This window comes from Meriones unguiculatus, chromosome 17 (genome assembly GCF_030254825.1).
Source record: "Meriones unguiculatus strain TT.TT164.6M chromosome 17, Bangor_MerUng_6.1, whole genome shotgun sequence".
NCBI lineage: Eukaryota > Metazoa > Chordata > Mammalia > Rodentia > Muridae > Meriones > Meriones unguiculatus.
The window spans coordinates 23,168,480-23,193,525 of NC_083364.1; the positions used below are offsets into that span (position 1 = coordinate 23,168,480).

The following is a 25,046-nucleotide window of genomic DNA, read 5'->3' on the forward strand; positions in this document are numbered from 1 at the left end:
AACTATCCCCAGACAAGACAGAACAGGCTGCCAGCTCAGGTCTCCACCTCAAGAAAGCCACTAATAGGCCTGGTGATTTCACATATCCCTAGTTCCCTGCCAAATACCCCACCTTAGATAGCATTAATAGGTGAATCTGAGAATTAAGCTTCTGGCTGTGAACTCTTGAGGGATACATTCAAACCATAGCCCCCTCTCCTTCTCTTGGCTGCCCCAGAACCCCTCCCATGACTCCAGGTCTTATTTGCCTCTTGGTGTTATTTTTGATGGAATTTACATCTCCCACTTGCTGCAAGCTTCAGTGGAGGTTTCTTCAGGAGAAACATTGACTATTTTATTTCATCCACACTGAGAACCCAGGAGCCTGGGAGAGGCTCCTTCAGGGCTGGAGTTGTCCAAGCAGCCTGAGGAGGAGCACAGCACAGCCTTGTGGCCTTGTTTGTGCTCAGGCAAGCCCCTGCTATGACCATGGGGTTGAGGAGGAGGCTGGATGGACAAGAATGTGTAGCTAGCACAGGGCCTCTGGCAGAGTGGGGACAGGGCGAGGGTATTTGTGGCCAAGGGTTGCAGCAGACCCAAGAGCACCCTAATTATTCTTGCTCTGCTTATTTATAGGTGTGTAAAACTCATGAACTCACAAATCCTGGAATTTCTGAAGTTACTCTGCGGCCAGACCATAAGATCTTAGCCACAGCAGGCTGGGACCATCGCATCCGTGTGTTTCATTGGAGGACAATGAAGCCACTGGCTGTTCTGGATTTCCACAGTGCTTCTGTGTACTGTGTGGCCTTTGCCGCTGATGGCTTGCTCGCTGCAGGGTCCAAGGACCAACGCATCAGCATCTGGTCACTCTACCCCTGCCCGTGACTCAGCTGTAGGACACTGGTGTCTTACTCCAGTCTCGACCCAAGGCTCTCTGAGGACTGCAAATTGTGGCCAAAGGTCTGTGAATCCACTTTGTTCATGAGGTTCCCTGCACCTTTTGTGACTTGTCATTCAGATGATAGACACCTGACACTTGGAGCTTGTAAGAGGCACAATTTACAAGCTCCAAGACACGGTCGTGTGGCCAGCCTAAACATATTTGACAATAAATTTCCCATTGCCAGCCTGAAGGGTCAGGGTGGGAACTTTCCACGAAGATGTCCCATATTCTCCCCTTAGGGTCAGAGCATTCAGATGCTTTGCAGGCTCATCATCAGTCGTACTTTTTTTTTTTTTAAAGATTTATTTATTTTATTATGTATACAGTGTTCTGCCTGCAGGCCAGAAGAGGGCACCAGATCTCATTACAGATGGTTGTGAGCCACCATGTGGTTGCTGGGAATTGAACTCAGGACCTCTGGTAGAGCAAGCAGTGCTCTTAACCTCTGAGCCATCTCTCCAGCATCAGTCGTACTTTTAAGCAGGAAGTTCTTGGTGAAGGTACTCAGGGCTTGGCCTCGGGAGGCTGTCAGTGCCACAGTGGCTGCCTGCCACATCCTGCTGGCTTTTTGCCCCAGAAATGTTCAGGGACTCCTGACCTCCAGGGCTGGGGTCAGGATGACGAAAGGATGGAACCTGGCTTTCTAAAGAGGGAGGCAGGAGAGGGTTATTAGGGTGACCAAGGTGGTCAAGGGACAGGGAGCGTGTAAAATGTAGTACAAGGCCAGATAGAAGACCAGAAAAGGAAGCCCTGACCTCCGATGGGGAAAGAAGGACAGGCTGTCTCTAAGTGAACCTGCAGGAGGCAAAGAGAAGCGGCTGAGATAGGACAGGAGCCAGGGCCCTCCTTAATGCCCAGGGCACAATCACAGCCTTATGGTATGTGGACTAGCAGTGAGCACGCAAAGCCTCTCTTAGCACGTGGCTGACCGGTGAGTAGCCTCTGAGGCGGTGTTGACCTGGGGGGACCAGGCTGTGGAGGTGAGGGTGCAGACCTCAGACCTCTCCTCTTCAGTCATTGCCAGAAAGATCCCTGTGCCCAAAGAACTGGAGCGCCCCCAAGTGCTGCCCCTCAGGACCTCTAGTCTGTAACTAAACACTACACACAGCAGGCTGAATGTGTCTGTGCTGAATGTATCCTACCACCGCAGTATAGCCTGGTGTCCCCAAGCTGGGGAACACGTGTAGGAGGCCAGGAAAGGAGTGTGTGGTCCAGGTGAGGTATATGCTGCAGGTGAGCCAGGAGGGCATGCCTCTTGCCCCATGAAGAGGGAGACAGTTGCCAGGGGAGGCAGCATCCCCAGAGGGCTTTATGGTTGCTCCTCTCTGTATGCCTGTGAAAGGTATGGCTGGCGCGCACACACACAGGCCTGGCTCCAACTGAAGCCCTGGGAGGTTACCATAGCAACCAGAGCTCCAGCTTGGAATCCCTAAATGGAGTGGGGATTACTCGCTGCTGCATGGATAAAAGGTGGCACTTAGTCTCCAAAGACAGGTGGGAACACTTCTCGTTATAGGCTGTAACTTGGAAGCTGCGCTTAGCAGAATCTGACTGGTAGAGCTCTGTGACAGGCTGGCTTTCCTGGAGTCCCTACAGATGGGCCAGCTTGGTGCACATAGGCATGCAGACCTAGGCACAGGTCACCAGAGCAGACCTTGGTCACAGGCACAGGCTTCTTCACTCCCTTTGAAGGAAGTCTCTGCTAGAGTACCAGCCAGACACTGCTCATCCTTCAAGAATCCCCGGGGGATCTGCCACCAATTATCCTGTTGTATCACCCTATATAAGTTCTAAAACCAAGTCCTTAAGAATTAGGCCCCGTAGCTTGGAGCCTCTGAAGTCAGGACAAGGCCCCAAGTTTCTCAGGGTAAAGGTTGGGGGTGCCGGGGCCTCCCGCTGTATCCTCTTCCAGAATTTCTAAAGGAGAGAGAGAAAAAAGAAGAAAGAAACAACTAAGGAGGCATGGGGAGGAGACAGCAAAGCTTCTGTCTTAGGCCAGTATAAACAGGAGGTACCTGTTACAGTTGGAATGTGAAACACATTGGCTCATGTGTTTAAACACTTGGTCCCCAGATGGCGCTAGTTTGGAAGATTGTGGAACCTTGCAGAGGGAGAGTCTCTGGAAGTAATGGGTCACTGGGAGGGTGGGGCTTGAGGTTTCTATCCTCCCCACTGTCCTTCCTGACTCCATGCAGTGGGAGCAGCCACCTCCCAGGGTTGAGTCTGCCATAGTGAACTGTGCGATCTCAAACTGTAAGCCACAATAAACATTTTCTAACTTAAGTTGCTTCTCTTCAGCTATTTGGGCTCAGAGATGAGAAAAATAACTAATACAGCAGCCCTCCATCCCCAGGCAACCCAAGGCAGGAGTAAAGAATCAGACAGAAAATCACAGCCGTTCCATTACAGGGGATGTAGGTGTGGGTCACAGGCCAGTGCCTCAGTGGCTCCCTTAAGAGAAGTGGCAGTAGAACTGAAACTTTAATCCAAGCACTCAGGAGGCAGAGGCAGAGGCAGGTAGATATCCAAATTCCAGCCCAGCTAGGGTGATGAGGAGAGATCTTGTCAAAGAAAGTGAGAGGAGGGCCAGGTTGGTTGTAGGAAAATCGGTGAGCCCATCTATGAATGGAGACGATAGTCCCGTTCTTGTCTGTGCCCGACCGCTGTTGTGATACCCAGGGCAGTGCTGTCCTGTGGGTACCTTTTACCAGCGCTGTTGGAGATGCTATCAAGCCTGTGTGACTCAGTACGGCTGTTCTCAGGAAGCCTCATCTCACACAAGCTCTGCCAAGCCTCTCCCGCCCCTTCCTTGTCGCCCAGATGGAGGTGGCAGCCAGTGTGACACCGCCTATAGACTTTTAGGGCCTCTATGTCCAAGGGCTGGTGGTCACAAAGCTGTCTTCTCTCCTGCTGCCAAGGAAGGAGGCTCCTAGGACTCAGCTCTGGGATTCTCAAGGCCCCTCCCCAAACTTAACAAAAGGCAGTAACAGTTACGTGGAAGAGAACACTGTCCAGTGGACTGCCCACATGTTGGACAGCGAGCTCCAGGGGCGCAGCTTTCGTGAGAGATCCCCAGTACTGGCATGAGTCACCCCGGCTGCCTTTGAGCCACCTATGGTCCTGCAGGTAACCCCAATAAAATCATTCACTAAGCTAGAATTAGTGGATTTTTTTTTTTTTTTTTTTTTGGTCTGTCATCTGTGGCTTATCAGGGGTGGCTAGATGCTTGTTCATGTGTCCCCAGGAAGACATACAACATAGGGTACGAGACATGGAAGAAGCACAGCACCTGTGTCTGCATGTGTGATGCTCTGGGTGGCCCCCTTGTACATAGTACATGCTTTGCATGATGGGGGCTGTGCGGATCCAACCCGATGGTTTCTTCCCAGGGCCCAGATGGCTGTCCTAGCAACCTGAGCTGTTTTCTTTCTTCTCTTTCCTTTGGGAGTCATTTAAGTTGCACCAGCCACATTGGCTAAACCATAAGGCCTCCATGAAAGTTGCCCTTGTCAGCTGGAGCAAAGGAGTCACAGAGAAAGGAGGTGCCGCCCAGAAGCAGCACCGAAGTTCCGTGCACATACTGCGCATGTTCCCGGAACAAGCCTGGGGGACTGCAGCTCCTGGCAGCAGCAGCATAGCCCTAGAACAGTAGTCAAGGGCACTCTCCCCTTAGACATTACCCAGACCAGCGGGCCAGCCAGTCACCTGAGAGACACAGGTCCCATTCACTGCCTCTCTGTTGGCTGTCTACACATCCACACAGCCTTTTACATCACAGGAGGCCACTCACAGCCAAAGAAAACGAGTACTGGAAACAGTGCCAGGCATTACTTGTGCTCAGTGCTGATTCTGGGTTGGTGTATTCATCCAGAACATCATTTTCCATTTTGTTTCTCTGTGTAACCCAGACTGCTCTGGAACTCTCTACCTCCTGAGTGTGTGGAATTATCTGTGTCTGCCTCCATACCCAACTGCCTCGATGTCCTCAGTGGAGGTTCCCTTGAGTCAGGAGCACAAGCATGAGCTCATTCCTCAACTTGCCACTTCAAAGGGCTGCAGTCAGGTGGTAGGAGGATTCCCTCCCGTTCCTGAGAGACCCTGTGGCTGCTAAGCAGGGCTCGACCTGGAGGGGCTGCCTCAAGCCCCTGCCCATGTTCCTCTGTGTGGTAAACAGGGTAGCCTTAAGAGTGTCTACTTGGTAACTTTGGTAGCTCAGTCTAAGGCTTGGGTGCAGCTGTAGGGCCAGTGAGCGCCACCAGAGAGGCCCAGCAGCTCTGGCTTCAGACCTGGAAGACTCATGGGACTCAAACCGTGGCATCATGGGTGACCTCCGGAATAGATGTTGCCTTGGACCTCTACATGCCCGCTCTGTTCCTGACTCAGGGCTATTCTGTGAGGCAGCAGCGACTGCCAGCACCTTCTTAGCCCGTGCTGCTAGCTGGGCCTCTCTAGGACAGGTGACCCTGTGGGCACCTGGCTCTGATCCCAGAATAACTTACAAAGCTGCAGGCTAGTTGTTTGTTGGTCAACTTGACACGGCCAGGGTCTTTTGGGAAGAAGGGTTCTTAAACTGAGAAAATGTCAGCATATGGCAAGTCTGCCTGGCATGTTCTTGATCAATGCTTGAGTCAGGTGGTGCCACCCCTGGGCTGGTTCTGAGTCGTAGGAAGAAGCAGGCTGGGCAAGCCATGCCTCTGCCTCACTTGTTGCCTCCAGGTTCTTGCGTCCAGTTCCTGCCCCAGCTTCCTTCAGTGATGGACTGGGACATGAGAGTTGTAAGATGAAATCAAACATTTCCTCCCCAAGTTGCTTTTGGTCATGGTGTTTTATCGGAGCAATGCAAACTCTGAGTAAGAGAGTTGGGATCACAGATAGTCTGGGGATAGTCTGAGGATAAGCTGGACAGGCTGCGCTGGGATTCAGCCCTGGACGCTGAGGGGTTATCAGATACCATGAGATTATCCAAGGACTCAGAGCACAGCATGCAGAGAAGCCGCTGCTGCTGCCCAGGGCTGGCTATGGTGACGTGTGCTGCACGTCTCTACTTCGAAGGAGTAAATAACGTTCACTGAGGTGTTTCCCACCTGTGTCTGCCAAGAAGCCACAGAACTTCCTCTACAGAAAAGGACTGTTTGCACAAAGACAAAATATCCCTTCGGGGCTCTTTAGAAATGCTTGATTCTCAACTAGGTATAACTTTATGCGGAACCCCAGGGTGGCAGACAAGCAAGCTGGCATCGGTGCACCATCAAAGCCGAACCTGCTGTACGCCTGTGCCTCAGACAGACAAGGAACCACCAACCCCACCAGCTTTAGGAAAGGCATGTTGCTGCAGGGCCTGCTAGGCCTGCCTCTGCTGTGAGGCCTTGGCCTGCGCACCACCCCGACACACCCCCTCTCCCGGAGGTGTTCTGCTGTTGCCTGAGGACTCAGGAAGTCTCAGCAGCTTGGCCTTAGTGCTCACTCTCTTAACATTTTGTTGGCTCCCTAGGGGCAGCAAGCCACTCTCTAGCCCTCAGTGAGGCAGACAGGAAGACAGAATCCCGAAAGGGTAGCCAGATGGGAAGTGACTGGTGGACTCCACAGCAAAGATTCCGCAGCTCTGCTCACGGAACATGTACCATCAAGGTTTATGCGGTGACACTATGGACCATAAGCGAACAGGGTGTGGCCAATGGTATCAAGCCAAGATTAGTAGCAGGCACTCATTTCCAGTGAGCCACTGGGAAGTGAAGGCAGGAGGATCACAAGTTTGAAGTGAGCCTGGACTATGCAGCAAGATAATTCTGTCACCAAAGAAAGGGGGGAGGGGATCGTGGCACATGCCTTTAATCCTAGCTCTCTAGAGGCAAGTGGAATAGTGAGTTTCTGGCCAGCCAGGGTTGTATAGTAAGACCCTGTTCCCCCAAAAAATAAAATTAAAAATGGGAACTAAATGGGCTGCTTTCGCCAGGTGCTGTCCTACACATATGTGGTCCCGAGTTTCCCTGTACTCCAACAGAATGAAACCATCTCAAAAAAAAAAAAAAAATCAAAAGACTAGAACAAGCAGGCTGCTTTCACAGTCCAATCGTGCCAGGGAGGAAGCCTGGGAGAAGAGGCATGCCCGCACTCCGCTGCCCCCGTGCGCTGCCCACAGCTGCCTCGTGATGTCTAACCAGGATGTCAGAGCCACAGCCGGTATTTACAGAGAAAATCTGTCAGCCTTCACGTTAAGAGATGCCCACCTTCACCATGTGCAGATGAAGGGGCCTGGCCGCTGCTACCAAGCACGCTGCTCCCCACGGTGCCAGGGCATCTCTGAGGGACCAGCGTAGACTATCCAGACGGGATGGACGCACTAGGAACTCTTTTTCACTCAAACAGGAAAATCTAACCTGTAGGAGGGACAGCCAGGCACGGGCTAGAAGTGCCGCGGTCAGGAAACACTGGCTGCAGTGTTTACATTCTATTGTAAAACACTGTTGTGGAATTGGCTCACTTGTCTTCACCCTGTCACTGTTGCTGGATAATAAACTGATGGGTGTAACAGCTGTCTCTTCACCTGTAGACTTTGTGTGTGTGTGTGGCGGTGGTGTCTGAGAGGAGCTTGGCCACAGGGTTTATCTCTGTCACACAGCAGTCACATGGCCTTAACTCTTCCTCCTTAACCTCCAGCTTCTTCATTTAAGTATCTGGCCCATTGGCGGGGCCCACTAGAGGCTGGTGACAGGACAATTGCATAAACCCCTTTCTTTCTCGGTGGAGTGGTCTCAGGGGAGTTAAACTTCTTACGTGGAGTCTCCAAGAGCACATCCTACATGCCAGGAGTAACGCAGACAGGCTGTTTGAGGAACGCCTAGGCTGTTACTCACAGTTCTGTTGCTGTGAGGAGACACCACGATCACGGTAACTCTTACAAAAACAAAGCGTTTAACTGGAGCTTTGCTTACAGTTTGAATGGCTTATTAGTTCATTATTTTCATGACAGGGAGCCTGGAGCTGGAGCAGTCATTGAGAGCTACCTCCTAAATCCTGATCCAAAGGCAGAGAGACAGAGAGAGAGAGACAAGAGACAGAGACTGGCTTGAGCATGGCCTTTTGAAACCTTCACTGTTCAAGCTTTTCTTTATTTCCTTTCCACAAGTTGGAAACTTGGCTGGATGGTGTCATGCCCTGAGGTCACCACTCCCTTTATTCTACTTAGCATCAGGCTTTTCTTTAAACTTTTTTATCTTCTTGAGCACAACACTCAGCTCCAACAAAACATTTCCTGGTTCTCCTTTTCTCCTCAAACTGTACGTTTTGCATGTTTCTGGTCCAGCTTGCTCCTTTTCATCATAGATCTGTGTAAGAGTGATTACTAGTAACCACACAACGGAGTCAGCACTAGACTGTCTTGAAATCTCCTCCGTCAAAGCCTTGAATCCAAAGCTCTCATTTAGCCTCAGGCAGATTTGTAGGGCAAAGGCAAAAAACAGCCACATTCTTGGCCAAAACATCACAATGGTCTCTAGGCCACTTACTAATATTCTTCCCTCCTGAAATTTCTTGAGCTGGGCCCTCATAATCTACATTGCTCTCAGCACCTACTAGGTGCTAGCTTTCATGCTCCTACTAGATGGTCCCTTCAACCCAACTTAAAAGTGTTCGACTGCTTTCCTAATCCAGAGTCCCAAAGTCCACATTCTGCCAACAAGCATCATGGCCATGTCTGTCACAGCAACACCCTGCTCCCTGCTACCAACTTCTGTTTTAGTCATTGTTCTATTGCTGAAGAGACACTATGCCCAGGGCAACTCTTACAAAAGAAAGTATTAGTTGAGGGCTTCCCTACAGTTTTAGAGGCTTAGTCCATTACCAGCATGGTAAGAAGCACGGTGCTGGAGCAGTGGCTGAAAGCTACATCCTGACCCGAAGGCAGAGAGAAAGAGAAACAGAGACTGGGCTTTTGAAACTTCAAAGCCCAACCCCAGGGGCACAGTTCCTCCAACAAGGCCACACCTCCTAATCCTTCTAAACTTTCAAACAGTTCCACTCCTTGATGACCAAGCATTCTAATATATAAGCCTATGGGGCCAATACTGTCTCAAAAATCAATCAATCAACCAAACAAACAAGGTTTGGGCTGGGTGTGGTAGCATGTGCCTATAATCCCAGCATAATGGGTAGTGAGGCAGAAAGATTGCCTTTAAACTCAAGGCCAACTTGATCTTCTTAGCAAGTTTCAGACCAGCCAGGGCTACACTGTGAAACCTTGTCTCAAAAACAAAACAAAATAAAAACAAAGCAAAATAAAAAAACATAACAGAAGAACTTTAGCTTGTAGATACAGTTCATTGGCAAAGAAAGTTTGCCTAGTGTACCCAAGATCCCAATTTCCATCACACCATAAAAAAAAAAAAAAAACTAAACAAAAGTACAAGTTGACCAGGCATGATGGTGCTCGCCTTTATGCCCAGCACTCAGGAGGCAGAGGCAGGCAGATCTCTAATAAGTTCAAGGCTAGCCTGGTTGGTCTCCAGACCTCCAGACTGACCTGGTTTACAAAGAAAGACCCCATCTCAAAACAAACAAACAAACAAACCAAAAAACACAGAACACAAGTCATATTTGTAATGTTTTCTGGGAGTGAAGCTGAGGCAGGGGAATCTCAACTTTGAAGCTAACCATCCTTCCTAGTTAACACCCTATTGAGAGCAGGTGGAAACAACATAAATTCTTAGAAGCTTCAGGGACTCGTTCTCAGATGTTGCTGTAACAAAACAGCAGAGACAAAAATAGGTCATCCAGAATAGAAGCTGACAAGTCCAAGATCCAATAGCTACCTCTCGTTGATCCTGGGCTACTTCAAGTCATGGCACAGGGTAGAAGGATGTAGGAATGTGCCAGAGGCAGAGCACTGCAACCTCCATTCCCAGCAGCCCACTCCTGCAGAGAGCACCAATCTTTGTCGGCATGGGGCCGCCCAACACCAGCAGAATGTCGGTCAGTTTGGGGGAGACAAAGCAGGAGAAGGAGTGCAAGAGGCAGAAATAAGAGGAAAAGTCCCCAGAAAGTTGTGCACTTTGCACAAGAGAAATTGCACTTCCCCTCCCTACCATTCAGTTTAGTGAGTTTTGACCAGCGCTGTGTGTGTGTGTGTGTGTGTGTGTGTGTGAGAGAGAGAGAGAGAGAGAGAGAGAGGTACACTCACATGGGGAAAGAGCAGAAATCACATCAGGTGTCTTCCTTGGCCACTTCCCATCTTAAGTTTTGAGCAGGCTCTTTCACTGAACCCTGAGCTCATGGATTCAGCCACACCAGCCAGCCAGTGTCCCAGGGCTCATCCTTTCTCCATTTTGCTGGTACTGGGGTCCAGGCACGTGCCACTGTACCCAGCTTTCCACTTGAGTTCTGGAGATCAAACTCATATCTGTGAGTGAACACTTTATTGGTTGAGCCGTTGCCCCAGTTTTGACAAGGTTTTAACAAAATTTCCATTACCCAATAAGATCCTCCCTCCTGCCCTGTGCTGACTGGCCTGTCCCACGCCTGCAGCCCTTGGCATGAGGTGATTCTCACCATGGCTTTGCCTTTCTGCATGGCATGGAAGTGGAGTCCTGCAGCGTCGTGCCACCCAGGCCTGGCTGCCTTTACTCAACACCACGGCTGGAGCCTCCAGGAATCGCCTGTGTCAGCACTTTCTTTTTATTTCTGGGTTGTTCCCTGGCACAGTCACCACCCTGTTGCCATGGCACACCTGGGATTCATCCTGGGTCGGACAGGAGCTGCCGTGGCTGTTGGGCATACATCTCTGTATCTCTGTCCTTCCTCTTTGTAAACATGCTTGCTCCAAGCCTCCCCCAGCCCACTGGGTCACCTGCCATGCAGCATGCCATCTGTCCCTAGACTCCACCGCCTGATCTGGGCCTGATGTAGACCTCGGATGTGGGAGCTCCCCGCACCCACCCCTACCCACTCCTCCATCCTCCCAACCCACAGTGCCTGGCTACCTGTGACCATTACCTCTCTCCTCGTGGACACATGTGGCTCCTCAGAGCAGAAGCTGAGACTCCTTACACTGTCACTGGTGTGAAAGGCCCCATGCTCTACACTTCTGCCTGCTAGGGCAGACTGGGCCCATCCAGAGCAAGGAGTGGCACTGATCCTCTAGGGCCAGGGTCCTCTACTAGCTACGATACTCAATGCTGCACAAGGGAAATGAGAGCAGAGACACTAGCAGGCCACAAGCAGCCAAGAGCTGAGGTGTGTAGGAGAGTTTTGCTTACATGTATGTATGTGCACCCCTAGTGTACATGGTACTCACAGAGGTCAGAAGAGGACCTCAGATCCCTGGACTGGAATTACAGATGGTTGTGAGGCATCACGTGGGAGTCGGAAATTGACCTCTGGGGAAGTGCCCAGTGCTCCTAAGCACTGAGCCATCTCTCCAGACCTCGGGTCGCCTCATATCCGTAACATCATACAGTACTTGTCTGATCACTGGCCTATTTGCTGAACAAACTATCTGTGCTGTAGCAGGTGTCGGCGATCCCTTCATCTTGAAGGCTGGGAACTATCCCATTGCATGGATGAACCACATTTAGCTTTCTTATCCATCTCCCAAGGCCATGAGGCTTGCCCTGCCTCTTGGCTGTTCTGAGTGATGCGGCTGTAAACATTGGTGTGCACATACTTGGGGAGCTCCTCCTTCACTAGTTTTGAGGGTGTCTCAAGGAGTGGAACTGCTATATCATGGATAAAAGCATGTTGAATCTCTGCCCTTCCCCCCAGTTGCTCTGTTACACACCTGTGCCTGAAGCACAGGATAACTGCAATTGCTGGCCTCCTTCATCTCACTTAATTCTTTATTTTAATGTATTAAAAAAATTTTTTTTTGAGACAGGGTCTCACTATGTAGCCCAGGATAGCCTCAGATTTCTGTCAATCCTTCTGTCTCAGCCTCCCAAGAGTTGAATTACAGTATGAGACACCAGTTGGCTTTTGGGCTTTGTTTTTGTTTTTGTTTTCAGAGCTGGGCATTGAATTCACCTCAGGTGAATTTTGTCAGGTGTTAGGCACATGCCTACCACTGAGCTACACTCTCAGACAAGGTTGCTATTTTGTTTGTTTTTTAAGAATATACATCTTAAACTGGGCAGTGGTGGCACACACCTTTAACCCCAGCACTCGGGAGGCAGGAAGATCTCTTGAGTTTGAAGCCAACCTGGCCTACAAAGGGAGTTCCAGTACACCCAATGGTTACCCAGAGAAATCCTGTCTCAAAAAGAAAACAAAACCAAAACAGAACAGCCATCTTTGTGTGAGATATGTGTCGAATTGTATCTTAACTGAGGCTTTCTCTTAAAGAAAGCTAGCTTCCAGTGACAACTGTAATGTAAGCCTGCTTTCAAGACAATTAGTCTGGATGGAGGCAAGACAATAGACTGGGAATTGTCTGAGCTGGAGGGAAACCCGGGCACCAAGAGCCAGGGGCCAGCCTGAGACTGAACAGCACATCAGCCCAGAGACCATCCTGGTGGGCTGGAGGCCACACCCTTCTGGAGCTGCTGGGTAGCAGCCTGCAGAGTGGCTCTATGCTTGGCCTCCGGGCAGAAGCCCTTTGTTAGCTTCTTGGGAGAGGTGTAGCCAGTTCCTGTGAGATGGGCTCTGAGTGTGGGCTTGACTCCTTCTTCGAATACTCCCACCTCAGGAAAGCCAGCCCTCCTCCCCACCCCAAGGGAGGGGCCTTCACCACAGGAGTCCAGGAGGACTAGAAGCCAAAGGGACAGGAATAGCAGGATAGGGGGTGTATGTCCCCAAGTCTACCAGGCTGCCTCTATCTGCCAGAACAAGCTGTACAGGAAAGGATTCTATTCCACTTACCTTGGAATAGAATCAGGACCTCCAGGTGAGGGTCTAATGCATAGCCTGGACAACACGGCCATTTCAGGAGCCTGGGGTGCTGCCATTGGCAGCCTCGCTGTGGAAGGAGAGAAACCGTCTTGGCAGCGGGGGTAGGGGAGATCTAAGAAAACTGTCTATTCTAAAAGGTAGGTGTGAAGGCAGGGGGCTGCCGTGAACCAGGGCTGGAAGAATAGAAGGATAGTGGGTATGTGCAGAGAGAGATCAATAAAAGACACAAGCATGCCTCACACAGGTGGGCACATTGTGGGGCTAAAGCCTGATGGGGTCTGCAGGGCAGGTTGTGGGCTGACCCAAACTCCAGAAATGGAGCAGGGGATGGTGGAATGAGAATGAAACTGGCAAATGAGAACTGATCAAGGATGCTGCCCTGCTAGCCCTCACAATTAAGAGGACAGCTTAATTTCTGCTGCGAGCTTAACAGCCCTCAGCCCTCTCCCTCCCTGGGTTGCTGTTAGCAGAATACCTTTGCCTCTGCTGTTTCCCACACACAGACCTGGCAGCGTTACACAGACTCGGAGTCTCCAGACTTCATCTGAGGAGCCCATCTGGTTTGAAGTAATACAACAAGCAGGAAAGGGAACTGAATCAAAGGCTTGATGTGTGGTTAGGGAAACGCAAAGAACGCAAGACTCATTGCCAGGAAGAAGGTCCTGTCAGTCTTGCAGGGCCAGGGGCCCAGTCTCTACTTGCCCTGGGCCAGATAGACCCACAGCAGGATGTGAAGGTGGCTAGAGAGATTGGGGGGGAGGGGGACAGGGGGGAGTGTGGAGCAAACTCCTTGGCCAAGTCCAGCTGGAACCCCAAGAAACACACACAGAGAAGAGGAAACATAAGACATGAATGTCCCAGTGCTTAGAGTCCACATGGACCCCACCATTTACACAGACCAAACATCACCAAAGCACAAAGAGAAAACTGAGGCACACGGACCAATCCAAGCAGCCTGTCCTGCCACCACAGACCTCATGCCCGCTTGGCCGTCTCTCCATGTCTGCCAGTGCCCGGCTGGCCCTGCTCCCTCTGGCTGCCACTTTGATCTGTAGTTCACCTGGAGCTGAGTGTCTCAGCCTCCACACTGTCATCGCCGGAATCCCACACACTCCTGGCTTCCCCAGCTGGCCTGCGGGCTGGAGCTGCAGAACAGCGAGGGTCTCTTTCTGTCAGCACCGCTCTAGCAGCCCTCAGCAGTGCCCCTTGTCCTCTGCATCCCAAATGTTTCCCTGGAGGAAGAAGACCCAAGGCACCACGGCACTCCTACTTCCCTTTACACAAAAGTACCATTTCGGGGCAGACACCCCTGGGGTCCCTAGCAGGCTGCATGAGGCTCTGGGCCTTGTCTCATCTTCCTCTAGTTGGTTTGGTTCTTCAGTTGGGTGTTTATTCTATTTCTGAAGAATTTTGAAGCATGAATAGGAGCCCAGGCTATCTGCACCATCCGGGGATGCCTGGGACAGCACAGGGGAAAGACCAACTAGGGTTTGGGTGATGAAGGAGATGCAGGTACAAATAAGAGTGCACACAGGACAGGACAGCAGCCTAGGGCAGGGCAGGCAGTGTGGCCACTGAGGAAGCTAAAGTGAATGGAAAAGACTCTGGCTCTCTAGTCATTCAAGTCAACTGTAACCAGTGGTTACCAAAAGCCAGTCAGCTTACAGCAGGGGACTTTACTCCTTTTGAGGAGGAGGGTTTTTGTAGCTCTGACTGTCCTGGGACTCTGTGTAGATCAGGCTGATGGAGAGCTTACAAAAACCCCATTGCCTCTGCCCCCTGAGAGCTGGGATTAAAGGTGTGCTCATTTCTCCTTCTCCTCCAGAGCTGGAAATGCAAGATCGGGGAGATGGTATGGTGTGCTCCCTTTTTAAATTTATTTTTATGAGTATGAGTGTTTTGCCTGTGCACCGTGCGTATGCAGTGCCTGTGGAGGCCAGAGAAGGGCATCTGTTGTACCTCCTGAAATTGGAATTACAGGTGGTTGTAAACCACACTGAGCCACCATGCGGTGCTGAGAACTAGACTGCGACCCTCTGGAAGAACAGCCAGTGTTCTTAACCACTGCGCTGTTTCTTCGGCATCTGTGTCCTTTGTATGGGTCCTAACCCTTCTCCGGGGGTCCTTGTCCACCCTTCCCACCCACCTCTACATCACTCCCACCCATGACCGAGTATCATTCTAAAGGCTCTACCTCGTAACACCATCACACTGGGAGTGCAGAGTCTGAACGGGGGAGGGCACACATTCAGAAAACAAAGCAGGGCACAGTGGAGCACTGTGAATCCTAGCTCCTTGGCAGGGCCAGGTAGATAGATCTCCGTGAGTTTGAGGCCAGTCTGATCCACATAGTAAGTTCCAGGACAGCCAGAACTACATAGTGAACTCTGTTTAAAAAAAAAAAAAAAAAACAATGAAACAAACAAACAAAAACAAAAACAGATTGGCCATCACAGAAAAAGAAACTTCTGGAAAGCCACTTCTCCTAAGGCAGTCAAGGGCTGTTCAGAGGCAGCTTCCCATAGAGAGGTCAGCTCCATGGAGTCGGCAGTCAGGGCAGTGCCAAGCACATAGCAAACAAACAAGGAGGAAGGAGACCATGACAGCAGTGTGTCCCTGCACAGCCTCCTGTTTCCAAGAGGTTCTTAGGCTCAACCCTGAGACAAGAAAGAAGCCCTGGGTCTTGGAGAGTCATTTGCCTCTGATCAGCATGAAGTGCGTGAGCACGTAGCACTAGGAATCACACCAGCGAGGACCTGAGCCATAAAATGTACTTTCATGTGGCCAGCAGTGACCCAGTTCTCCTTACAAACAAGCCAGCTTTGTGGGAGCAGAGATATTTTCAGGGTCAGTGAGTTGCACACTTAGGGTCTCTGCTCTTTGGTATGTTCCCCATTTTCAAAAACCAGGTGCTGGGACTGCTCACTTCAGCTTCAACCAACACAGAAGTGGAGGTCTCTAAGGAAACAGCGCTTCCCCAGATTCCCTGCGTGTTGAAGGAATGTGAAATGGCTGCATTCCACCAGGGAGAGGGGCTGCCAGAAGCTGACCATTGCCCTCTGCAGGACAAACCCCAGCCTACCACTCCGGTAGACATGGAGTCCCTGGCTTCCCAGGGACAAAAGTATGAGGCCAATGCACAACAGGTGGCCTTGGCAGAGCCACTGTATAGAAAAGAGCTTGCACTTGAAGGTAGGGTAGGGGCAGGACTTGAGAATGCATGCCCATAGCGGCGCTCAGGAGAGTGTCCCTACAGTTCTATCCCCTCCGGTCCTGTGAACTGATGCTGCCGCAGTCCTCATGCCCTGGTGCTAGATGCCCTTGGAGAGAAGGAGCTGGCCATCCAACCTGGGACAGGTGAGCCTTGAGACAAAGTTGGTAGGAGTTGACATCTGGAAGTGCCTGAGAAAGGAGCGTCTCTACCGGCAGCAAGTGCCATGAACACACTGAAACAGAAAGCCAGGGATGGAACCTGGCATTTCCCGTTTATTTGAGGCATAAGGCAGCCTTGCCTCTGGCTGGCCTTCGGGTGGCCCTTCCTGCTGGGGCTCAGGAAGGGAGGGATCAAAGGGTTCCTTTGGCCACTTCGATGGTGTTGAGTTAAGGGAGACTGGTCACCCAGCCACCTGGCCTAGGAAAAACTGCTTCACACGGGAGTTTCAAGATGACTCATGACCACTGTCATTGTGCGTCCCCCCACCCCCAATGGCTCTGTGGGGACATTCAGTGAATAAAGTCAATAAACAGGGGGAAACACAATTCTGGGCTGGTGCCAGGCCAGGGCAATGCTGGGAGGGTCAAACCCGCCTGTGTTTGTCTTTCCACATGCCATCCGAGGCCGGATGGACAGTGTCCTGTCTGGAGCATCCTTCCCGGCTTCCACGGAAAAACTTGTAAAGTCTAGTCCTCCAAACAGGTCAACACCGAGGCCCGCGTCCTGCACCAGCAGCTGCAGGTGTGGAGAGCTGAAGTGCAGTGCCTATCCCGGGGAGACCGCGCAGACAGCCCGGAGAGGACCCCGGGAGCGGCGGGAAGAGAGGCGGAGAGCCCACGGGGAGGGAGGGGAGGGTTAGCGGAGGAGACCTTTGCTCCGCGCCCACGCCCACCCCAGTGACCAGGGCTGGGAACACTGAGTCCCTCTCTCCCAAAGACGCCCCCGGCCCCATCGAATCGGCTACAAATGAATAAATACATCGGCAGTTTCCAAAAGAGGCGAAACCGTTTATGAAATCGGCGCCGGGGCAGTATCTACAGTATCTACACATATCTACACGTATCTACACCGCCCGCAGGCGGGGCTCACTCGGGTCGTCTACACTGCAAATGCCGGCCGGGCCGGAGGCGACGCGGTCTCGCGGAGAACAATAAATACCACTTCCTTCCGCCTCGGACGGGAGCTTTGGCACTGGCGGGCGGGCGGGGGGCCCGCGTGGCTCCCCAGCTGGGGAGCGCGTCCTTGGGGGGACCCTGGGGACCCGCGCGCGCGGGCGCACTATCTGGGGCAGTAGTCGTAGGCGCCGGGGGGCGCCGCCGCCGACGAGTACACGTTGGCCGCGGCGGCGGCGGCGGCGGCGGCGGCGGCCGGGTTCACCGCCGGGTGGTGGTGGTGGTGGTGCGGGTGCGCGTGCGGGTGCGCGTGGTAGCCGTGGCCGCGCAGGCCCGGCAGCGGGTAGGGCGCCGGCCGGCTCTTGGCGCCAAGGTAGTGGTCGTAGGCGGCGGCGGCGGCGGCGGAGGGGTACTTGTAGGGATGGTGGTGCAGCGGCTCGGACGCGCCGGGCGCCTCCAGGCGCAGGTCGGGGTGAGGGGGGCTGTGGCGGCCCCCCGACGCGCCGGGGAGCGGGACGAGGCCTCCGGGCCCGGGCAGCGCGGGGCTCAGCACGCGCGCCAGCAGCTGCTGCGGGTGCGCGGCGTCGCCGAGCGCGGCGGGGCCCGGGTCGCGGTCGAACTCTCGCCTGGCTTCGGCGGCGTCTGCGGGGAGAGCCGGGGATGAGCACGCGGGGGAGGGGGGTAGAGGAGGCGTCGGAGCGCACCTGCCGAGCCGCCACCCCCGGCGGACGGCAGGAGGACGGGTGCCCGCTTGCCCGCCCTCCCGCCCCGCCGCCACCCCCGCGCGACCGTGGAAGCTGCGACGCCCCGGGGGCGCGGGCGGGCGAGGCGGGCTGCGGCGGCTGAGCCGGGCCGAGCGCGCGCAGGCTGCGGCCGGCCGCGACCGCGCGGCCCCGGGTCCTACCTTTCTCTGCCCCGTTGGGCTGCGTGGGGGAAGCCACGGGGTTCCGAGAGCGGGCGAAGGCACTCACGAGCGGCAGCGCTCCGGGGCGGTGGTTTCGGGGCCTGCGGAGGGGGAGTGGGTCACCGCGGGCTCCCCGGCCCGGCGCCCAGGCCCTCGTCTTCCCCCCCCCACCCCCCGGAGGGCACTCACCAGTCCTCGGGGTCGCAGTCCCGGAAGCCCTTGGCGAAGGGGTTGCTGGCGATCTTGAGCTGCGTGATCTGTGGGGAAGCCGACGTGAGCTGGCCGCGCTCGCAGCCCGACCTCCACAGCCAGCCGCGGACGGACACGGGAGAGTTACGGAGAAGAGAGGAACCCACAGCCATCCCGGCCCCAGCACGAGGCGCCCTCTCTCTCACTAGACCTATCTTGGCCTCCCCAAATAAATGACGAGGAAGACTCGTGTCCCTGGCTGGGATGGGAATGTGGTCACCTCCGCCCTCCTCGCCCCCCCCCCCAGCACAAACAGGGCAACTTAGCTGGCGCCCTAGGAATCTGGGTAAACCTCGGATCAGGCCACTGATGGGGAGTTTCCGGAATAGTTTGGAAAACAAACTTTCAGGCTACAGTGACAGTTGCTGCTACAGAGGTCAAGCCGCTCTAGGAGGCTGGGCTGGCCTGCGGAGGGAGAGGGCAGCGGTGTGCCCGTCCCCAGGACCCCCCAGCAGGCCCTCACCCGGTGGTTCTGGTAGGCTGTGACTGCAGTGAAGCGTGTCTCCTCAAACACAAAAGTTTTGAAGTTCTCCTCCGCATATTTCTCACTGTCTTTTCGAGGGTCTACGTAGACGACATGGAAGCGGGGCTGGTATCTGTGCATGGAGTTGAGAATAATCTGGAAGACAAGGATGGGAGTCAGCCCCCCTCCCCCTCCCGGCCGTGAGCCTGGAGAGGATGAAGTGAGCAGTGAAACCCCCCACCCCCCAATCTGGGCAAACCCCTCAATTCTAAAGACTACACAGGGCCTTGCAGCCCGTTTAGGGTTTCCAGGGAAAGACGCTTCTTCAGCTGGCAAATGATGGGGCTGTAGATCGGCTTTACTTAGGACCCCAAGGATTGCCCCAGGCCTGAAGGGGGTGGTGGGTGTGAGACAAAGCTCTCCAGCAGGAAAGACCCCCACACTCTCCCTCCCTCCCCCCCCCCCCGCTGCGATTCCACAAGACTCCTGCTCTCTTCTCACGAAGGGATCCCCTTTCCAATTAAAAAGAGTCCCCCCACCTGAGTTCAGAGCGGGGAAGGGAAGGACCGTGACCCCTCAGACTGAGGCCATCCTGACAGAAGCCTGCCACCCCGTGCTGCCTCAGAACCGCCCCTGTCTCTAGCCCCTTCCAAGGTGGGGACCTTGGAAGGCCTGCAACCGGGGACAGCCCAGAAGCCGGAGAAGGGTCGCCTACGTGGCCATTGTCATCCAGCAGGTTATTGGTCAGCTTCAGCTTGTCAAAAGACACGATTTGCTTCATCCACTGCGCGCCCTTAGCCGGTGAGTCAGGGTGGTAGTGCACTCGGCCAGGTGTGGCGGGGTCTGCCTTGCCGGCCACTAGCCAGGAGGAGCTATGGAAAGCGTACCTAGGGCAACATAGTGGGAGGGTCATGATCTACAGGGGTAAACAAGAAGCTCCCGGCCTGCCGTGAACTCTGCTTTCGAGTTGTTTCTGCCCACGGCTAAGTCAAGACCCATACTTCACGGCGGCTCCAGAGAGGACCTTGGAGAAACTAGAAACCTTCCCAAGGCCCCGACACAGAAAATGTGCGGAGAGCCTGGGTCCTGCTGCGGCAGAGAGAGAGGAAGCCACTCCCCTCCTTCCATTTCGCTGCAAGCGGGTCTGCCTGCCCCGGGGCCCAGGAGGTCAGAGACTGGATTTGGCGTCACTGGCCAGTGGCTTTGGGCACAGGGCGGCCCATGTTCCCTTTATTAATTACTGTTAATTGTGCAGGCAGCCCAGGCCCGCCCTGCACAATCTTTACCGGCCACCCCACCTTTCCGGCCCCGCTCGGCAACCAAAGGTTCTCTGGAGAGGGGGAAGGGGACCCGAGCAACACGGCAGGCCACACAGGCGACGATATCTGAGCTGTCTGTGGCTAGAAGCTCAAGAGGCCACTACAGCGTGAGCGACCTCCGAGGGGGCTCAGGAGACATAGGGTGGGATCTGAGCTCTGAGCGGGGCGGTATCAGGCAGGGAAGGAGCAGCCCCGGGCAGCCGGTACAGGAGGACCCGGTCATGAGAGACTTACTTGGCATTTGAGGTCTGTCAGCAGGCAGGGTTTTTGTTGTTGTTGTTGTTTGTTTGTTTTTTTCTAGCACACCCTCCCTGTTCCCTGAACACGGAGCTTGTCCCAGCGGTCCCCAAGGCTTGCTCACCGGTAGCGTTTGTCATCCACAGGCACAAAGTCCATGAGCAGCATGTAGTCAGCCATGGGATCCATTCCAAAGAGCTTCACTTGGAAGGTGGGGAACATTCGTCTGAGGGGAGCAGGTCAGGTCACCTCAGGTGGGGGAGCGCAGGACGGCTCTCTACTCTTAGCTTCTCTGGCCGGCCAGCCCCTAGCTCAGCCCTTCCTTCTGCTCCCTCTTTAGCTGCTGTCTAGACTCTCTGTCCTCAAGTAGGCCCTTATCCAACCTTGGGCAAGGCAGCGGCAGGCCAGGCCCCAGGCCCCTCTCTGAAACACAGAAATGCCTAACCAGAATCCCAAAGCCGGTTCTGTCTTCTTTGCCTACACAGACAACCTTGCCCCAGGAATTCCTGGACACAGCCTCAACCAGCAGCAGGGTACCTCAGATCCAGATCCTGGGGCCTCTCTGCCCTTCTCAGAGCCTCCCCTGCTTGGTCCAACAAAGCGAAGACTTCCCGGCTCCAACAAAGTGAAACCGAACACTGCAGTGATTCCAAAAGTCTCTACTGCCAGTGTGGTCCAGCCCCCCAGGAACACCGGCACCCCAGTACTCCAGTCTCCAACTCTCAAGACCCGGCCAGAGTCTCCCACCTGGGCACAGGCAAGTTCCCGCTTTCCCCTAAGAACCTGCTTGCAATTGACTCCGGATTATACTTTCCCGGTTTCCTCCCTCGCCTCTAAACCCCTCCATTCAAGGCCCTTGTTGGTCTGCCCCAGGCTGTCTTCAGTGTTGGTATGGACAGCTAAAGAGCCTGGAGAAAACCCGCAGAGCGGCAGCGAGGGACAGGCCCTCCGTTCCCCGGGGAGGACTGCACAGCAGGGAAACAGAAACCTCGGCAAGGCTTTGCAAACAGGCCCTGAGCCTCCTTGGCCAAGGAGCTGATGTGTACATTAGACACAACCCAGCACCCGCCTTTGTCTCCTGGTCAAATCGGGAGCATCTGCAATTGTTCCCTTTCCCTCTCGGCTCTTAAAACAAACAACAAGGCCACTGGCACGGATACCCTGCCAGGCTTGTGGAGAACTGGGCCCACAACGGCCAACATTGAGGCCCAAGAAAACCGGGTCTCGAGTTCCCGGAAACCGAGCGGACTGGCTTTTAATGGCCTTAAAGCTCTCCTAAAATTATCCATACAAACTAAGAGAAGTTTGCTCTTGAGCTAGCCATACAGACTGAACCAACGCGGGGGTTCCCTAGCCGGCGGCCGCCTAACCGCAGCCGGGCGCACTCTCGGCTCACAGATTTCCCTCGCGGACTCCAGGGACTCGCGGTTGGTGCTCCGCGGACTGTCGCCGGAGCCGGGTCAGCAGAGAGGCCAGAGGGACCCGCAGGTGGCAGGGCCGCACGTCCCCCCCGCTTCTCGGCCCTGCTCTTGCGCATCCCTCGGACACGCAGCCAGGAGCGCGGCACGCACGTGGGTAGGGGCGCGGGGAGGGGGCGCCTGACCTGCCCGCCTTGGTGACGATCATCTCGGTGCCCAGCTGGTTGAACTCGTCCCACAGCGCCTTCATCTCGAGCTGCACGCTCACGCTGGCCACCTTCGGGTTCTTCTTCACCGGAGCCTTGGCCGCGGCGGCGCGGCTGGCCCCGGGCCCCTCGGGCTCCGCCGCCGAGCTGCTGGCCGCCCCGGGGGCGGGCGCGAACGGGTAGGCGCGCGGCGGCGGCGGCGGGCCCGGGGCGCCGGGGGCGGCGGCGCACGGGTCGTAGCGCGGCGGCGGCGGCGGCTCGCGCGGCCCGAACGGGTCGGCGCCCGGCGACGGGGCTCCCAGGCCGCTCAGGCTGCTGGCCGCGAAGGCTGCAACGTCGCAGAAGTGCGAGAGCTGCGTGAGCCACGGGCTGGACACGGCGGAGATCATGACCCGAAGGCCGCCCCGCCGCCGACCGGAGCGCCGTCCCGCGCGGCGGGCCGAGTGGCGGGCGCCGCGCCGCACGCGCCCCGGGCCGCGCCGCCCCACCCCGCGGGCCGGCCCCGCCGAGCGGCCCCGCCCCGCCCCGCCCCGCCGAGACAATGGCCCGCGCCCCTCCCCCCCGCCCCTCCCCCGCCGCGGGCCCGGGGCCCCCCGACCGCTCCGACCGGCTCCGGGGACGGCGGGCCCGGTGCGCGGGGCCCCCCGCCGCCGCCAGCGCGCGTCGGCTCCTGCCCTGCGTCAGCCGCGCCCCGGGCCTCGCTCCTCTACCTTTGTGTCCCCGCTTTCGACTTCCCATCGCGGTTCTGTCTCCTCTCCCTCGCCGCAGCTTCTCCTCAGCCCCCTGCCTCTCGCTCCTTTCCCGGTGTCGGTCTCTCCACTCTCCAGAGTTCTAGTCTCCCCTTCCGTCTAACCTCTTCCTCTTAGTTCTGGATATTCCTTCTCACTAGATTCTCTATCATTCGACTCTTTGCCCTTTTAAAAGCGAATAAAAACTCTGCGGCCTTTCCCGTGTTCTTTCGTGAAGTCACGTCTCTGTTTCGAGTTTTTTCCTTCATTTTCTTTTCGGTTACCGTATTTCCTTTGTGTGCACCTTCGTCTCTCACCTCTGTGGCATTTTTCCGCTCTCTCGCTTTCCTTTCCCCTGGCTGCCCTCCTGGCTCTGTGTTTTTGTTTGTTTGTTTGTTTGTACCTCCCCTTCACTGCGTCCCCCGACTCTTATCTAATCATCTCTCCTTCTTCCAGCTCAAAGCCTCCTCCCCCGCTGTCCTCTCTCTTGAAGACGTAGCTGCCGTGCTCAGCCCCTGATGCTTCTGTCCCGGGATGGTAGGCGGAATGATTCTGGGGGGGAATGCCGCCCTTTCCCCCTGTCCCAGAGTCCCAGCTTCAAGGTTGGCGCCCACCCGGCCTAGAGCGCCTCTCTAGCCGCTGGGCCGCAGGGCCTCGCAGCAGGGGGCCGGCGGACGCCCGGCGGGTGTGGACGCAGACGGAAGGCTCACCTTCCATGTCTCTGGTGACCGTGCTGAAGTGCATCCCGGCTGGGGATCCCGGTGGCCGGCGAGGTTTCGCCCGGTCCAAGGGCCCGGGGCCCCGGTGGGCGGCGCCCTCCGAGGCCTCGGCTGCAACGAGAGAGGCGATGCTGAACGCGCTGGCCCGGGCAGACAGCGGGCTCCGCGCGTCCATAGGCGCCCCGGCCTGACCGGCGCCGCCTCCGACTGCGTACGCCCAGCCGCACCGCGCCCAGCCCAGCGCAGGGGGCCCCGGGGGCGGGGGCCTGTAGTGCCACTCACAGCCTCCGGTCCCAGGCCCAGGGGATTATGGCGTCATGAGACCCCCCCATTTTCAGCCAGTATTGGCCCGGGAGTCCGGACAGTTGGAGCGCCCTGCAAATTCAGGGCCCTCCCGCCTTCCAAGCTCTCTGTCCCTGGTCTCTGCTCCCAGGGCCCCGTGTGACCAACGCCCCTTAGACATCCCGCTGCTTCTGCGGAGGCTGGACGTCCCCTCTAGTGGGCAAAGCCACCACCAGAGTCTACAGCCCCAAAGGAGAAGCTGCGGTGTCTCAAGCACTCAGCCCAAGTTGGAGCTGTCAGGGCACTGGAGAGGCGCTGAGGGGCTGCCTGAGTCTAGCCCTGCCCTTGGCCCCACCTGCCTCCACCTCCTCCCCGGCGGCCCCTGCACCTGGGTGACAGAGCGGCTCCGGCTCTGGCTCTCGCACAGGCCACGGGCAGATAGCCCCGGGGCTGCGGAGTCCTTCTTCCCTCCGCGCCGCAGAGCTGGACGTCCCCAGCAAATGCCCCTACAGGCCCCTTGGGTCAGCTTGCTTTCGTGGTGGGGAAGCGAGCCGTGGGACGCCGCCCAGGCCGCACAGCCCGGGAGCCCCAGCGTCACGCGCACCCTGCGCGCACCGCCCGCCTCTGGCCAGGACGTTTTTACATCCGGAGGGTGGGCAGTGCCCGCGCCTCCGACCTCCCTGCGCACCAGCGGGGCGCAGGGAGGGCCGGGGGCGGGGCCTGGCCGGCCGAGGGAGCTGAGGACACGTCGGAGAAATTCAGACCGCATGGTGGGGTGCTGTCCCCTCTCCACCCTGAGGCCAGCCTGCCCACAGGCAAGGCCTAGCTGCTAAGGTGCGGGACCAGGCCCTCAGCCTTTGGGCCTCAAGGCATCATGACACCAAGGCATCTTCACTGCACCAATCTCCACTTCTCCTGCACCTTCCCTTCACCTACTGTCTCAGGGCCCCGTCTGACCCGTTCAGTATGCCCGTGACCTTTGCGCACAGGATATGAAGCCCAGAACCCCCCCCCCCCCCATTCTCCTAAAGACTAGCAGACACAAGGCCCAGTTTGCAAGGCCTTTCTGCCCAGGACTTTACAGGCCTTCTGCTGAGCTGGTCCAGATGCGGTGGGATGCGAGCAGCCTCTCCTGGGCTTTGTACAGTCTCAAGGCCTCCACTCCTTGGGCTGTAAAGCCTACTAGTTGGAAGGATCAAGGCCAGTCGTGCAGGGAGTGGGTATCTGGGAGCTGCCTGATGGATGGCGGTGGTGTGGGAGGAGTGTGTGACTGGACGGATGCCCTCGGCCTGCCCCAGCCTGCAGCTGAAAGCTTAAGGACACACTGAAGGCTTAAGGGAAGCTGTCTCCAGGTCATGGTGCAGGAGTGGGCCATCCATTCAGGGGGTGATGT

General features: G+C 55.8%; 2 protein-coding genes and 1 long non-coding RNA gene across 7 annotated transcripts in view; 2 read left to right on the plus strand and 1 right to left on the minus strand.

Moving 5' to 3' along the window:
* The window catches only part of Gnb1l (G protein subunit beta 1 like), a 64,651-nt gene extending 60,567 nt beyond the window's left edge, over positions 1-4,084 (plus strand). For all 4 annotated transcript variants that reach the window (XM_060370038.1, XM_021645181.2, XM_060370039.1 and 1 more), the window contains one exon: positions 616-4,084. In XM_060370038.1, coding sequence (XP_060226021.1) covers positions 616-867 — 252 coding nt within the window. In that variant the 3' untranslated portion in view covers positions 868-4,084. The remainder of the gene's footprint in view (positions 1-615) is intronic.
* An 11,203-nt stretch (positions 4,085-15,287) lies between these two features.
* Positions 15,288-24,279, minus strand: Tbx1 (T-box transcription factor 1). Of its 2 annotated transcripts, XM_060370042.1 has the most exons (9): positions 24,042-24,264; positions 23,363-23,482; positions 21,904-22,252; positions 20,425-20,526; positions 19,460-19,631; positions 18,745-18,900; positions 18,222-18,289; positions 18,033-18,133; positions 15,288-17,770 (listed from the first exon to the last, which is right to left on the minus strand). In XM_060370042.1, the coding sequence occupies exons 2-9, from the start codon at positions 23,394-23,396 to the stop codon at positions 17,295-17,297; spliced, it is 1,458 nt and encodes a 485-aa protein (XP_060226025.1). In that variant the 5' UTR covers positions 23,397-23,482; positions 24,042-24,264; the 3' UTR covers positions 15,288-17,294. The 2 variants fall into 2 exon arrangements, with proteins under 2 accessions (XP_060226025.1, XP_021500900.2); XM_021645225.2 differs by having other exon boundaries at positions 23,363-24,279.
* Positions 19,426-21,038, plus strand: LOC132648492 (uncharacterized). The gene is made up of 3 exons (XR_009586872.1): positions 19,426-19,545; positions 20,447-20,511; positions 20,786-21,038. It is a non-coding gene; the product is annotated as an uncharacterized LOC132648492 (long non-coding RNA).
* Positions 24,280-25,046: the final 767 nt, after the last annotated feature.

Coding starts and splice junctions, on each gene's coding strand:
- Tbx1 (XM_021645225.2), bottom strand. CDS start 23,546: ATGGACGCGCGGAGCCCGCTGTCTGCCCGGGCCAGCGCGTTCAGCATC. Junction 19,632..20,424: donor GTGGATGACAAACGCTACCG/GTGAGCAAGCCT, acceptor ATGTTGCCCTAG/GTACGCTTTCCATAGCTCCT. Junction 17,771..18,032: donor GCCCAACGGGGCAGAGAAAG/GTAGGACCCGGG, acceptor CTCTCCCCGCAG/ACGCCGCCGAAGCCAGGCGA.